This window comes from Brassica napus, chromosome A8, assembly GCF_020379485.1.
Source record: "Brassica napus cultivar Da-Ae chromosome A8, Da-Ae, whole genome shotgun sequence".
NCBI lineage: Eukaryota > Viridiplantae > Streptophyta > Magnoliopsida > Brassicales > Brassicaceae > Brassica > Brassica napus.
The window spans coordinates 6,057,348-6,073,394 of record NC_063441.1 but is presented as its reverse complement, the minus strand read 5'-3'; the positions used below and the strand labels follow the sequence as shown (position 1 = coordinate 6,073,394).

General features: G+C 36.4%; 1 protein-coding gene across 1 annotated transcript; it reads right to left on the bottom strand.

Moving 5' to 3' along the window:
* Positions 1-11,870: 11,870 nt before the first annotated feature.
* Positions 11,871-13,139, bottom strand: LOC106361258 (bZIP transcription factor 60). Its single transcript, XM_013800981.3, has 2 exons — positions 12,610-13,139; positions 11,871-12,379 (listed from the first exon to the last, which is right to left on the bottom strand). Exons 1-2 carry the CDS (start codon positions 13,035-13,037, stop codon positions 11,932-11,934), a joined length of 876 nt encoding a protein of 291 aa, XP_013656435.2. The 5' UTR covers positions 13,038-13,139; the 3' UTR covers positions 11,871-11,931.
* Between the last annotated feature and the right edge of the window lie 2,908 nt (positions 13,140-16,047).

The following is a 16,047-nucleotide window of genomic DNA, read 5'->3' as shown; positions in this document are numbered from 1 at the left end:
AATATTAAAGGGTGTTATAGGAAAATATGACACAAAATATAGATTAGTCTAAAGGGACATAGTTACCATTTTTTTGCTCTAAAAAAACAGTTTTCCCTTTGTTGTTTTGATTGTTAGAGAAAATAAAGGTAATCCCAAATATAATGAATAGTTAATGAATAGGTGCAACAACCTTTTATAGGTAGATTTTTTAACAATCATTCCCTTTTAATAGTATAGATTCTCATAAATAATCCAAAAGCTCACTACCTTTCATATATTTTTGTATGCAGGCATTTGTTTTTATGTGAATTTGTTCTTTACAATTTAATAGGGGAGCTCCGCGCTACGCACGGAATGTGATGGATCAGTTTTATGTTTTACGTGTGATGTATATAACTATATTATTGTATATTTTCATTGTATGTGTTTTATGTTAGAAATTGCAAGAGATGTATGGGAAAGTTTACTATTTTTAAGAAGGTTTGGACGTGGAGGGATTGTATATGTTAAGATTATTATGTTCGATCTTGACGGTTGTGTCTATATTAAAAGTTTGTGGTGTATAGCATCTTATATAGGTTGGATGAGGTTTATGTGGTTTTCTAGTTGTGTAGTTTTTACAATTCTTAATCCATAATTGGCGTTTCTTCATGTTTTTAACGTGTTTTGATTTTTAATTGTAGTAAAATGTTTTTAAAGATATTGCGGCATTAAACTTCTTGCATTGAGGTTTTTGTTTAGACCATCTCCAATGTGCTTTCTTATTTTTTTTTTCTCTACAATAGAACAATTATATAATAGAGATGAGTTTCTCTATAATATAGTCATCTATTTTTTCCTCTAAAAAATAATATTTTTAAAAGATTATTTTTTATTTTAGTATTCACACATTTTTCTTATAAATATTAAAATTGACCTATTTATTATAATTTTGAAAAAACCTAAAATTTCTATATTATTTAAAATAAATATTTTATTACAGAAATACATTATACAAAAAAAAGTAGACATTATATAACCATCAATACTATATTAAAAGAATTACAAAGTAGACATTATCTAACTAAAAATATCACTTGTTAAATAATAATTAGACTTTTAAATAAAATAATAATATTATTTATTTATTTTTTAACTCTAAAAATTAAGAATTATTATGTAAACCAAAAAGGTTGTATTTTATAAGTATTTTTTATTTCTTCATAAATATGTTTTTAGTTATAATAACAAAAGTTCAAAAGACTTTGACAAAAAAAAACTATTGTGTAAATAAAGAAAACATGCTTCTATTATAGAGAAATGCTCTTTTCCCCTAAATATAGAGAAAAAATAACAATCTCTATTTTATAGGAAGAAGTAGATGTGGATTTGAGTATATTTTATTCTATTATAGCATATAGAGACAAAAATAGCAATGAGTTGGAGATGCTAACACATTTTCATTTTCATTCATGTATGCATTTGATTATTTTGTTCATATGGTAGTTGAAATGTGGACATATTGTTTTTTCTTATAATTTATTTTTTTTTTATCAAAAACATGAAACCATCACCAAACCAAGTATCAGAAGAACACTTTTTTTATAGTCACAGGCAAGAAGAGATATTGAAAAAAAAAACCTTTGAATTAGAACAAAATATGAGACGACGAAGCTGAAAACTCCTTGCCATTACCCGTTGGAATCAATTTTCTTTTCTTGGAGTTTGGTTTCAAGGTCTGAACTCGATCTAGATGTGGATAGTCATTCTGTTGGAAAAAAATTCAAAGGTTTTTAGGATTTCTGAGGGTTTACAGGATGAAGACTTACTCTTTTTACAGCTGGAGATCCACCGACTTGTTGAGAGGAAATATGCGTTGAATGAAGAGTCGTGGAGTTGAAAGAGTTAAGAATGTCGTTAGTAACAACAAATCAATGTATCTATAACGGTATCAAAGAGAAGAACATAGACGAAAGGACACGAAGGCTGCTAGATACTGAGATTCATCATTAAGATTAGTTTCACATAACCCTCCCGAAACACTATTGTTGCTTTAGATGAATCACTATGGGCAGCATATATATTCGTAGTGGACCCGATTCTGATTGAAACGAAAGCCTACAAATTGTTTAGGAATAATAAATTATAGAGTTTTTTTATAAAAAAAGTACCACCTCAATGGTTGGTTTCTTATTTGCATTTTCCATTTATTATTTAATCTAATAAAGTTAAGTTGAAAAAAAACAATATCAGATACTCGGACAATTATTATAACTTGTTTCTAAAGCAAGAGAGCCTTTTTGTATAAGAGTTTCTCTTCTTCTATCTTCTATCTTTTGATTTTGCATTCTTTCGTTTTCTTGTTTTTGGTGCAGAAAGAATAAATGTGGCTACTGAGTGCATTTTTCGAGTTTTGGTACAGTTTTGTAGTTTACATTTCTATTTGTAATCAGTTGACATCTCTTATTGACACTAAGAGCACCTCCATCAATTAGAACCCATTAGGAGTTCTTTAGATTAAATTAGTGTTTAATTGTGTAATTTGAAAGCTTTAGAACCTTTGTTAATCTATTTAATTTTTTCATCCTCCATTGGTAGAACCTCCATTGAGGTTCTTTAAATTTTAATTTTTTTAAAAAAATTTCCTTAAGTAAAATGATTTAAAATAAAAGCATACATAAAAATTTTAATAAAAATGACATGAAAACATATTAAAAATATAAATACTAATCGTGAACGAGAAAAAACCGATTAGTTGAAATGTTGATGTGTTCCAAATTTTTGCCATATATTCTCAACCAAATCAGCTTTCAATCGTTGATGTATTTTGTTATCTCGGACTTCATTCCGAATGGTCAGCATGCTCATAATATTCTCGACATTTGAAGGCATCCCCGATGTAAAGTTGAGATCGACTTGTGAACTTCAGCTTGATTCCGGTTGTTCGAAAACTTATAGATCATATAGAGTGTGTCCATCTCGTTCGTCTTCCACGATCATATTATGTAGAATGATACATGCTCGCATTATCTTTCCAATTTTTATTTTGTCCCACAAAAGAGCAGGATTTTTGACAATAGCAAATTGGGCTTGCAGGACCCCAAAAGCACGCTCGACATCTTTACGAACACCTTCTTGATGTGTAGCAAATAAGGATGCTTTCGGATCTTGCGGTTCTCGAATAGATTGGACAAAATTAGCGCAGTTTGGATAAATACCATCTGTGAGATAGTAAGCCAAACGGTAGTTGTGTCCATTGACAGTGTAATTAACTTTTGGAGCTCGACCTTGTAATATATCATCAAAAACAGGTGATCGATCAAGAACATTGATATCGTTTAAGGTACCTGGAGGTCCAAAAAACGCATGCCATATCCAGAGATCGTGTGAAGCTACAGCCTCTAAAACAATTGTTGGCTTTCCTGATCCACATGTATATTGACCTTTCCATGCGGTCGGACAATTCTTACACTCCCAATGCATACAATCGATGCTTCCTATCATCCCGGGAAATCCGAGCAACTCTCCAATATCGAGTAGTCGTTGAAGATCTTCTGGTGTGGGTCTTCTTAGATACTCATCTCCAAATAAATTAATGACTCCTTCAACAAAATGTTCCAAGCATAAAAGTGCGGTGGTCTCACCAAGTCGGAGATATTCGTGTCGACCGCATCAGCTGGGCAACCATATGCCATCATACGAATTGCTGCCGTTGCTTTTTGTAAAGGAGAGTGACCGAACCTTCCAGTAGCATCTCTTCTTTGTTGAAAGTATGGGATTTCAGCGGAGGGGCGATCAACAATACGCATGAACAAGGACTTCTTCATTCGAAAACGGCGTCGAAACATGTGAGAAGGATATGTTGCATCTTCACTAAAATAATCGTTCCATAGTTGTATGTGTCTTTGTTCTCGTTGTCTTTCTATGTAGGCTCGTTTTTTTTTTGGACGTTGGTGCTTCTTGGCGATCTTCATTATGAGTGAGAAGGTTTTCAAATTGTTGATCAAAAATTTGATTAAATCTTTCATCCATAAAGGCTTCAAAATTATCGGAAGAAGAAGCCATTAGAGAAAATGATAAAAGCAACCGTAATTAGGACAATGAAAAGAAATGATAAGCCCAAAAGAAAAAGAAATGGTAAAGCAAATGGCAGAGAAATGGTAAAGCAAACGGTTTGTAAATTTTGGTATTGGAAGAGAAATGGCAAAGGGTTTACAACAAGAGGTTTTTAAAGACAGACAAGCGTTTCTGTTTGTTTACAATCAGGAAGCGTAATGGCAATCTTTATAAAGAAAAACTATGAAACACAAGTTGCGAACTGGCGTTTGTCACATGGAGACACAACTGTTTCTGCTTGGCTTCTTCTCTCACATGGAAACAGGCGTTTGTCTTCTTCTTCACATGGCCAGCCAACTGTTTCTTCTTGGCTTCTTCTGTCACATGGAAACACAACTTGACTAACAGGGTCTTCTCGCTTCACCTGCAAGAACACGTGACTGAATTAACCAAATTCATACAGAAAACATTAACCATTAATTTAAGAGACCACAATGTTACAGCCTCGGACATAACACAAATGAGAAACATATCCTTAATAGATCAACAAACAAAGACACAAAGCTATTTCAAGTTCAGAGAAACAAACTTAGAGACAAAGACACAAAGATCCGAATTAAACTAAAGAGCAAACATTTCCTTAATAAGCTTATTTTTCAAAGCTATTTCTAGTTCAGTTAGTGGCTCTGTCTTGGCAATGAGGCTGTCAAGCAATATTTTATCCTTAAGCTTATCCTGCAAAGCAAAGTCTTTTTGCCTTATCTCCCACAGGCTGTGAAACTCCACCCTCTCCTTCACTTCCTCTTCCACATTCGCTTGCTTACTGACCTTTTTCCTTTGGCCTTTGAAGCTTTTACACCAACCGGCCGAGCTTCTTCCTCACCAACAGGGATTGATGACTGAGCAGATTCACCATCTAACTTCCTTCTTTTAGACTGGACTTTATCAGAAGAAGCTCCACGCCATTTTTGATCATGGCGAAGCTCCAACCATGCATGCTCCAGTGTGAATTTAACCTTGTAATCATTGTAGAAAATCTCATGCGCCATCTTCAGAACGTCATCCTCACTCTGTCCACTCGATCTCTGCTTCGTTGCAGCATGATAACTGCCAACAAACTTGCACACTCCCTCATTAATCTTCCCCCACCTCTGTTTACACTGCGTTCGCTCCCTCTTTGGCATACCAGCCAGCTTAGGACTCTCAGCACAATAAGCTGCAATCCGTTTCCAAAACGAGATTGCTTTCTGCTCATTCCCTACAATTGGGTCTTTGGAGGTGTTTAACCAAGCATTTATGAGCACACCATCTTCTGTTGGTGACCATTTATGTTTCCCTTTAGCTTCGGACACAGCCTCAGCCTCTGCACTGTCGTTGCCATCTTCAGTCCAGTGTGAACCGAAGACAGAGGCATCCGATGCAGAGAACGTGTCACCAACAGGGTGTACATAAGGGTGTTGGGTGTTAGGTTGTTGACTGTTTAAAAGGTTTTGAAAGCTACAGTTTTCACTATATGGATCCATAAACTTGTTTAAAGGAGAATGAAAGAACAAAAGAGAAGGAAAAAGCTATTGAGAAATGGCGTGTTTTGTTCACAATTTAAAGGAAAGTTTTAAAGTTTTTAAAGTTTGTGTTAATGAAAGTTTAAAGTTGTTGAAGTTTCAGATTTATATTAATGGCAATCAATGCTTTTACCTACAACTAAAATAACCACGTAAATATTACACCAAAGCAAAGCATATACAATTAAATACATATCACATCAACGCAAAGCAACTAACAAAAGCAATACTAATGTCAATTTAATTCCATACCTAATCAATATCTAACACTCATTCAACTAACTAAAGCAATACTAAAGTCTACTTACCTCTTGCCAACTGTGAAATGGAAGAGTGTGTTCTGTAATGAATGCTTTGTTGATGTTGCATCCGTTTCTGAGAGAGAGTGTTTTCGGTAATGAATGCACATCACCCATCCTTGCACAACAAACAACAAAATTAACATTAAAAGCTCATTTGACCAAAGCGAATATCACTAAATTACTATACAACTCAATTCAGTTTCAATTGCTAATATTAATAACCATCTCGACCAAAGCTAATATCAGTAACCAATAATAATATCACTAGTTTGTAATTTAACTATGAGATCAAAGAATATTAACAAACCTTGAGCAGACACAATACGCATGTAACCATTTCCTCTCCACAATGGAATAACAAAGTAATGGCTGCAATTGATACATCATCAAACATAAGAAGAAAATTTAAGAGAAGAAAAACAAGTCAAAGATTCATTTGGACAATAAACAAAGCTGATGATATTGTTATTACCACTCGGCTGTTCGTTGAATGACCAAGCGATGAAGTGAAAAGCTTTCATAGTGATCCCAATATGCCCTCGTCCCAAGTGATACTGCCAAAATAAAACCATCATCAAATCTGAAAGACATCAAAGACGCTTTAGAGGACAGAGGGGTGAAGTAAACATCGTACCAGATCGCTGTGAGTTCCTTCAGAGATTTGGTTTTCGATCTATCCAAATCCATGATCGAATCCAACGGTTTCGTCTTCAACGGTGAGAAGAAGAAGAAGATCGTTCGGTGAAGATCCGTCGAGACGGGCAACGAGAGGACGAAGAGAGCTTTCATCCTTCCAAAATGAGAAGAAGAAGATGACCGATCATTCGCCGGAGTTTCATCCATCCAGAGATCGCCAGAGAATCCTCATAGACGGAGAGATCGAGGAAAGAGGAAGAAAGAAAAGAAAATATGGGTTACGACGGAAACCCCGAAGAAGGAGAGAGAGAGTAGTAGAATCTGTCTAATTAGAAGTAACCACGTAGGGGTTCTAACAAATCCTAAAAATGCCAAGTTAATTACCGGTTCTCTTCTTTCTTTCTATTTTTCATTTATTTTTGGGCCTTTATTTTTTTGAAACCCCTTGCTAGAGCTCCCGATGGAGCTGCTCTAAGATCATATACATTAATAATTTATATTTTCTTTGCTAATTTTGGTGGTTAGTTTAGTGATACTATGAACCATCTCCTGTTCGCTGACGACACTATGTTCTTCTGTCGCTCGGACAGGGCGAGTTGTGAGGCCTTGGTTAAGATCCTGTCCTGCTATGAACTAGCTTCTGGACAGTTTATAAATCGGAACAAATCGGCCATCACTTTCTCATCGAAGACCCTCCCGGCCACAAAACATAATAACAAAACAGCGCTAGGCATAGGCCAGGAGGGAGGCATCAGGAAGTATCTGGGGTTGATAGAGCATTTCGGCCGAAGGAAAAGGGATATCTTTGCATCCATTGTGGACCGAATCAAACAAAAAGCTCACGGTTGGAAAACTAGATTCCTTTCGGGGGCGGGGAAGCTGGTTCTCCTCAAAACCGTACTAGCGGCAATGCCATCCTATGTTATGTCATGCTTTAAACTCCCATTATCCCTATGTAAGCAGATTCAGTTGGTTCTTACCCGCTTCTGGTGGGATCTCAAGCCGGAGCATAAGAGACTTTGTTGGGTCGTATGGGACAAACTCACACTGCCCAAGTCAGTTGGAGGGCTTGGTTTTCGAGATATTGAGCATTTTAATGATGCGCTGTTAGCTAAGCTAACGTGGAGACTACTGAAGAACCCTTCCTCCTTGCTTGGCCAGACGATACTAGGGAACTACTGCCGGTCCATAAGCCTCTTCGATTGTCCTACAAGTGGGGCTATCTCCCATGGTTGGCGAGGGATCTTAGCGGGCAGAGAAGTTTTAAAATTAGGAGTTGGCTGGGCTATTGGGAATGGAAGGGATATAAACCTGTGGAGTGAGAATTGGCTATCAACCAGTGAAGTGAAGCGTCTTATAGGCCCTCCCTCTTTTGAAGAACAAGACCTTACTGTGAGAGATCTCCTATATCCAGACTCATCAGAATGGAACCTCGAGGCTGTACGGTCCTGTCTGCCTCAGTATGAGGAATCAATCCGATTAATCCACCCTAGCTCCTACAATATGGAAGACGCTCTAGTCTGGCTACCGGGAAAAACAGGTTGCTACACAACCAAATCTGGCTATGCCCTGTCAAAGCTTGCGAGTGAAAGAGAGAAGCAACAACCGGTAATGAACCAGTTTGGCTGGAAGGCTTGCGTGTGGAATGTAGAGACTTCATCAAAACTGAAGATTTTTTTTGTGAAGCTAGCGAACAAAGCCATTCCGGTGGCAGAGGCACTAGCTCGTAGAGGCATCAATGCCACAGTTACGTGTAAACGATGTAATGCTCCTGAGAGGGAAATCCACACCTTTTTTCAGTGTCCTTTCGCGAAAAAAGTTTGGGATCTCCTCCCTGCTATACATAAACCTTGTGCCTCGACCTCTACGATTCTGAACCTGATGGAGAGCAGTAGACGACTAATCACTCTCCCGCCCACAGGTATCTCGAAACCTCTGTTTCCTTGGCTGCTATGGAACTTATGGACTAGTAGGAATCAACTCCTATTTGAAGATAAAAAATTCTCTGAAATCAAAGTCATCAATAAGGCCCTTAGAGATGCGAAAGAATGGAGTCTCGCACAACCCCTAAGGGGAAAAAAAAACAGCCAAGACATCGTCCCCTCCACCCCTGCTACACTACCTCTTCAACTGTTACTTGCTATACAGATGGAGCTTGGGATGCATTGTCAAAATCTGGTGGAATGGGATGGTGTTTTAAGGATAATGCAGGTGATATTAAACTGCAGGGGGAATGCGCAAAGAGGTATATCAACTCGGCTCCAATGGCGGAGGCTCTGGCCCTCAAAGCTGCTCTCGAAGCGGCATCCCAACTGGGTCTCGGCGACCTAAGGTGTTTATCCGACTCTCGTAGTCTAGTGTCAATGCTCACAACAAACTCGTCTATTGTTGAGCTTCAAGGGATCCTCCACGACATCCGCGTGTTGAGTAGTTCTCTTACATCTATCTCCTTTTGTTTCATTTCTCGTTCTGAGAATGTTTTGGCTGATGGGTTAGCTAAGTCTGCCCTCCGCTCTTGTATGAACTCTCCCATGTGGAGTAACTCTTGTCTTATTTTGATTGCAATGAATGAAGTATGGTTTAAACCAAAAAAAAGTTAAGTGATACAAACCAACGATTCAACTCAGTAATTGAAATTAAATATTCAAACCACAAGAAGTTGTAATTTTTAGCATATTTACCTCCATATTGTATATTCGCAATAATTTTTAGAACTCAAAGCAGATCACTTTGACACTGATTCCCAGCACGAACAAACCTTGATAACATTGTATATACTATTTATAGTTGAACTTTGTATGTGGCCCCAAAATGTTTTTTTATCAATTCCCAGCATGTATTTAGCTTCGGGTGTATTGTACCCATAAGTCTCACACTGCAGACCTGGTTTCCAGTGTTGAAGCTGTTTAACTGATGTCAGTTTGTCATGTTCCGGAATCTAGTGCATCTGCCTGGGAGCTGCTCTGATGAGGATACCGTGTAGTTTCCTTAGCTGGTGCGGTCTGCTCAGTCAGTTTCAGAATCGTTGCTGTCAGTGATTGTTCCATACTAATAGCTACTAAATAATGTTAATAAGATTCAACGAAGGGAAGTAACTCAACTCTTAGCTATTGGCTTATCGTATATAATATACGTCTTAATCTCAGTGGATTAGAGCAGTTGTGAATTGGTTAGAAATTGATCGGAAAACAGCTTTGTTGGAAGTAAGAAAAGCATAGCATATCTTTTTCTCTACATGTTAACTCTAGATCCTCAGCCTCTTGTTGAAATTGGTTTTTTTTTCCCTGAACAACATCAAGTCTCAAGAATTTAATGGCAAAAGGGTTTTTGCAGTTTTTTTTAAGAATCAAGCTAACATCAACGAATCAAGTTAATTACTTATAGAGCCTTCTCCTAATTTTCTGTTGCTCGCAAACCTGTAAGTAACTTCTTCAATCTCTTATGCATAGCATCTTCAGGACCGTACATCATTCTGTACCATAGCACCGAGAGTACGTACTTTCTCCTGCGATTCCCTTCTTGCTGTTGTCTCTGCTTGCTTATCCTATCAGCTCCACCATTCTCTGCGACTGGAAAACGTATAACTCAAATGATTAATCCTATCATTACTTATAAATCTTAAAGGAAAAGGAAATTGTTTGTTCTTCAAATCGAAGGAGCTAAGGCATTCTGTAACGGTTCCAATTTACCTTACCCGGCATAAAAACTTGTCCAAACGACACGAAAACCAAATCGCTCCAGAGATCTGCCGTGTAAAGTCGCGTCCCATTAACTTCCAGAAACTCAATGATCGGTTTATGAAAGGAGAAGGTGAAGAACACCAAGAACCCTAGAAAGAGAAGATGAAAATTGTTGAAGACGATGAGTAACAGAGATGTATATAATACATCTGCATCTCCACTCTCCAAGATGGTTGTCATAGTACGAAAGCTTATTTTCTTATACTCGAAGTTCTAACGTTTTGCATGAAGAAGCTCACATTTAAGGTAAATCGTGGGTGTGATTTAAGAAGGACTTTAAGATTGCGAATCTGTAACTGATAATTGTTAGTAAGAAGCTGAAACAACTCTTTCAGAACTCTGGTTCTGTCTCGATATCTAATGGCGGAGGTAAAAGCCAAATGAAAACCTAATATGTAAACGACGTTCAAAGCAGCGTTTAGAATTGGAGAAACTCATTGCTGGGCTGGCTGAATGGAATAAACTTAAGGTCCACATACAAAGTCCACGTAATACATGTTACAAAGTTAAATGAAACGCTGCGGCGAAATTCACTACCACGTGTCGTCCTCAAAGAGACCTATTTAGTGACGTGTATTTATGAGAAGAATGTGATTCTCTTCTTTATATAATAAGATCTCTTCCGATTCATCCCTTATACTTCAGGTCATGCCTGGAAAGGAAAGTATAACATTTCGATTTTTGATATACAGAAAGGCTTAAGAATATTGATTTGACTGCCTATGTTACCAAAAATTGACTTACACTTTTCGTCACACATCCATTTAGAACTTTAGGGTTAAGTATGATTGAGTAAGAGTATTGAATGAAGGAATTTCCGGAACACAAGCGAATGTTGGAGCGATAGTTGGAGATCAAAAGTCTTGGCGGACGGCCATGCATGATTGACACGTTTGAAACACATGTCTCGAGTTTTTTCATCTGCTGAAACGTGGATGGACAGCAACCATGACATGTTCTTCATCTTGAGCTTTAAGTATTAGACTTCTCTTTATGCTTAATGTAAAATGGATCCTGAATGTAATGTTCAAGCCTTGTAAAATTGCCCCTTGGGCTTAGATTAATGAAACTTTGTTGACAAAAAAAAAATCAAAGAATTATCGAAAAATTGAGAAGAAGATTGGCAGCCTAGAAGAGTAATATAAGAAGGTCGAGTTCAGTGCAACGCTAATGACGAAACTGTTAAGCTTTATTTCCATCTACATATTTACGAGTTGGAACTCCATATGAACTTTTATACGCACTAGGGGAGTGGAATTAATATATTAAATAAATACAGGGCAACTTTTTAGTGAGGAATAGAAAGCGTACTGAGATCCTCCCAAATAGAGTTTGGCAGGATCTGGGACCTCATTTTGTGAGATAAACTGGCATCAAAGAACAAGTGACCTCATGGACTCATTTGATCCATTGCATAATATGCAAACTCCATAAGAGCAGTCTGTCTTGTAACGATAACTCAGGGTTTTTTTAAACATAGAAATATTATTAGGTGTAAATATCATGACTTGAATAGAAACCATCCAAAAACCATGAGAAACCCACATTGACTGTTAACTGACAGACAGCGAAAATACAAAACGAGAGAGGACTACTAAGACACTCATCTACGACTCAAAATGAAAAGAAAAAAAACAACATTTAAAAGCTTAAGAGAATAAGAGGCGTAAGGTGTCACGCCACTACTTGGTGTTTCATCCGAGGCCTTGAACCCTTACATCTCCGACTCTTCCAGGCATAATTATTAGACAGTTTGCTACTCCCTCGCCCGCTTAGAACCAGCTTTTCTGGTCCGTCGGCTTCCGCTGGAAGGAAGCAAGTCTTTGGTTGGGGGAGAGGGAGGAATGGGCAAATGATGTCTCCCAGATACCAAAGCAGGGAACCCAACAGCAGGGATTCCAACAAGAGCACAGCAGACTCCTGCCTTGTCATCATGGAAGCATTTCCACCACCCTTTTGCAAACATAGACGAAGAGAATGGTTTTCCGCAACAAAGCAATCAAGCATCCGTCCCAGTCTCATGCATTCTCTTTCGAGATACTTACTTTTCTTCTCAAGATCGGTCACATATTCCTTCTTCCTCTCTCTCGACCTCACAGCCGCATCTCTGTTTCTTACCCTCCTGAACAATCATCATGCCACTCATTATCAAAAACACAAGTAAAAGAGCAAACAACGAGATACAATAGGTTAACGGCAACCAAAAGACAATCTAAAACACTTCAAGATACTGTTGTTTCAAAGGCAAAACAAAATCAATACAAACCATAGATCTCACCATCTTCTTAACTTGAAAAATATAATTAAACAGTAAAAATGATATAAGAATAAAAGTTGTTGAATCAGATATACCTTCTTCGTTTCTTGGCAATAGCATCATCGTCTCCTGATATCTCGCTTTCCACCTTAGCTTCATCCAGATTCTCACTTCCAGAATCATTCCTCTTCTTCTCAACTGCTTTCTCCTTCCCGGCATCATCGGATCCTTGGGTTGGTACATCATCAACTTTACCAGTCACGGAATCAGCGGTGGGATCATCTACGAATATATCCGCTAGAAACTCCGACACCGATTGCTGGTCCAACTCCAGACAATTCTGATTGTCCTCGTCGTTCATCAGTTGGCTCTCAATGTCTCCGATCCACGAGTTTGCAGAATCCGGTGAAGACCGAATAAAATCACCCGCAATAGGAGTTTCAGTGAAAAGTGAAAGATCGAAATCTAAGAACAGATCATCATCTTCTCCTAGAAAACCAACGCAACCCAATTCCTCCGCCATGGCCCAGTCACAACAAGTACAAAAGAAAAAAAGAAAAAAAAAACAAATTGGAGAAGAAAGAGAAGTTTCTACTAATTAATATATAGGGGAATGGCGTCTTGAGTCGTAATTCCTTTGTCGCCAAGGAAACATGTAGTCAGTAAGACACGTGTACTGGTGGAACGCGCTGTTCTGAGTTTAAGCCAATACGGTGAGAGGTTGTACTGTGTTACGATGTTCCTGCGATCACACAATTTAACTCCTTATATGCCGTCACCCAACCAATGAGAATGCTTCTAGAGGGAACAAATGTAATTACACCCAAACACGTGTACGGTGTGATTTTATTTCTCATGGAGTGTGTAACTCACAAATATTAAAAGTAACTTTTTATGAACAGCTCCTAAAGTATTATTGCCTTCAAATTTAACAAAAACATCTTACAACCAGATATAGAAGAAAAGAAGAATTTTTCAATTTATTATGGCCAAAAGAAAATCTCTGATCAATTACATATCACAACAATTATTTTAGACATTATGTTAGAGCTATAATTGATCATATTAAAAATATTTTTTTTTGTCAAAGTAAATAAATAAAGCATCCAAAACCATATATGACAAGAACAAATTAGCATATTTCAAAAAAATTATACTCAAATCTAAAACTTTTATAGTTATTTTATTTAATAATTTATAAAATATTTTAATAAATCAAGTAAAACTATTGGTAAGTTATCGAGGAAGAAAATAAATTATTAAACATCTATAATATATTTATTTTTAAATTACGTCGTTCTCATGTTAATTTTTTCAATAGGTAATATTAAAATAAAATCTTAAATTTTTTTGATAATAAAATAATAAATCTTTACTTACAAATCTAAATATCAAATATAACGAGTCCAATATTTTAACTAATGCTCCCATGTATTGCATACAATCTTTGAAGAAATCCCAACAACTTTGACTTTTTTCTCATTCTTTTCTCTTCAAATATTGTGGATGGTAACCTGAAATTCTAAGTAGGGGTTATTGGTTCTATGATTTTAATGGATTTGAGAATTTTTCTAGGATTTAAGAAATCCGTTGATTATTAAATCAAACATATAGATTTCAAAATCAAACATACAGAATTCAAAATCAAAATAAATGGATTATTAAAATCAATCAAATGGATTTGCAATAAATTCAGCTTTATAATAAAACCAAGTATATAAAAAGTAAAACACATTCATATTTCATACGTTTATAAAATCTCTCCACATATCTGTTGTTATTGTGGCTCTCACTTAATTGGCATGTTCTTTTTGCTGATCCTGAGTTACAAGAATTTCTTCATCATTGTTATTAATTTCTTCGACATCTCCTACATCCTTAGAGTCTTTTTCTTTAGGAAAATTATCTGTTCTATAAAACTTTCGAAGAAAATTATTTACATAGACTTTACATTCAATTAAAAAGTAAAAAAAATATGTTTGTGCTTAGTGCATCGTGCTTAGTGCATCGTAATATTAGTTACATGTGCTTAGTGCAACTAATATATTTGTATGCAAGACACATGTGCTTGTCAAGTTTCAATAGAAGTTGGTGTTATAATAAAATATTGCATGATGAAAGTGCCATGGCTTATTTGAAATTTTTGTTGTATACGTGAGATATTGAACATTTTTTTGTTAGAGAAAAATTTATAAGACAAATCCATTCAAAATAACAAGCTATAACACAATATTTGTTTCTTTGTATTTTACTCTCTAAAACACTTATAAATCTATTCAAATCCAAATTCAAATCAAATGCTTAATCAAATCCTTACTATTGAATAACACCTAATTTTGAAATCTATTTTAAAATCATAGAACCAATAACAATGAATTTGAATACAGATTTTAAAATCATAGAACCAATAACACTAGATTTTGTTTGGATTTTCAAATCCATTAAAATCATAGAACCAATAACACCCCTTTAACGTATTAGGATAAGGAATAACCTGCCGTACGAACGAGAAGCTAGCTGATCCAATGTGATTATCCAATCCTGATTCGGCTGCATATTAATTAATATGTCGACTACTTCAATTCAAAGAGTGAAAGTGTAAGGACAAACAAATAAAAGATGGTCTCTTGTTTCATCCGATTCTAACAAAATAAGCACACTAGTCTTTGATCCACTGATGTAGTATAGATTTAAAATAGTAAATTACAATGATATTTATGATGAACTAAATTATTAAACTATTACGCACAATACTTCTATTAGCTTTTTTAATGTAGAATTATTTAAAATAAATTGTAGTTTTATTTTCGTTTTAGTGAAATGTTTTTCCAAACCGCATATAAATTCGAAATATCTATAAAACTAAAATCTAATACTATAAAGTTAGTTTAAGTCTCTCCTTTGGGGTTTTCTCGCCACGTGGCATCATTATTTAAACATAGTGTTTTGAGAATTGTTACGTTTGGGTTTCGGTTGGGTTGTGTTTTTGAATTCTTATGTTTGGGTTTTGATTTTAAATTGTTTATTTTGGGCCATGTTTTTAATTCGAATGGGCTCCTGATTCTAGAAACCAGGCCTAGGGTTAACCTAGGTTCTTTCATCTCTTCTCCTTTGCAGTTGAGGTAGCCGGTTATGTTTATGCTTTGCATATCGTCGATCGCCTTTCCGCATTCTTTTCCCGAACGTCTCATTGATTCTTACTTGACGCCGACCTTATGAGTAATTAACTCACTCATCCACTCCGCAACATTGAATTGCCCTCATCGAAACCCCGGAGTAACGTCTAAAGCTCCTGCTATAAATAACCACTATCTCAGCCATGAACAGCAAAGCTTCAAAGAAATCAAAACGAAAACTCTCTTCTCCTTGCTGATTACTGCGATGGCGAAATCCTACACCATCCTTGCTGACTTGAAAGCCGGGCGATGCTCCAACACCGCGGAAGTGCGTTTGCTGAGGTTTTGGGAGGCGAGGAATGTCAAGAAAGGAGGTGAACTGAGCTTTGACATACTGCTCCTTGATGAGAATTTAAG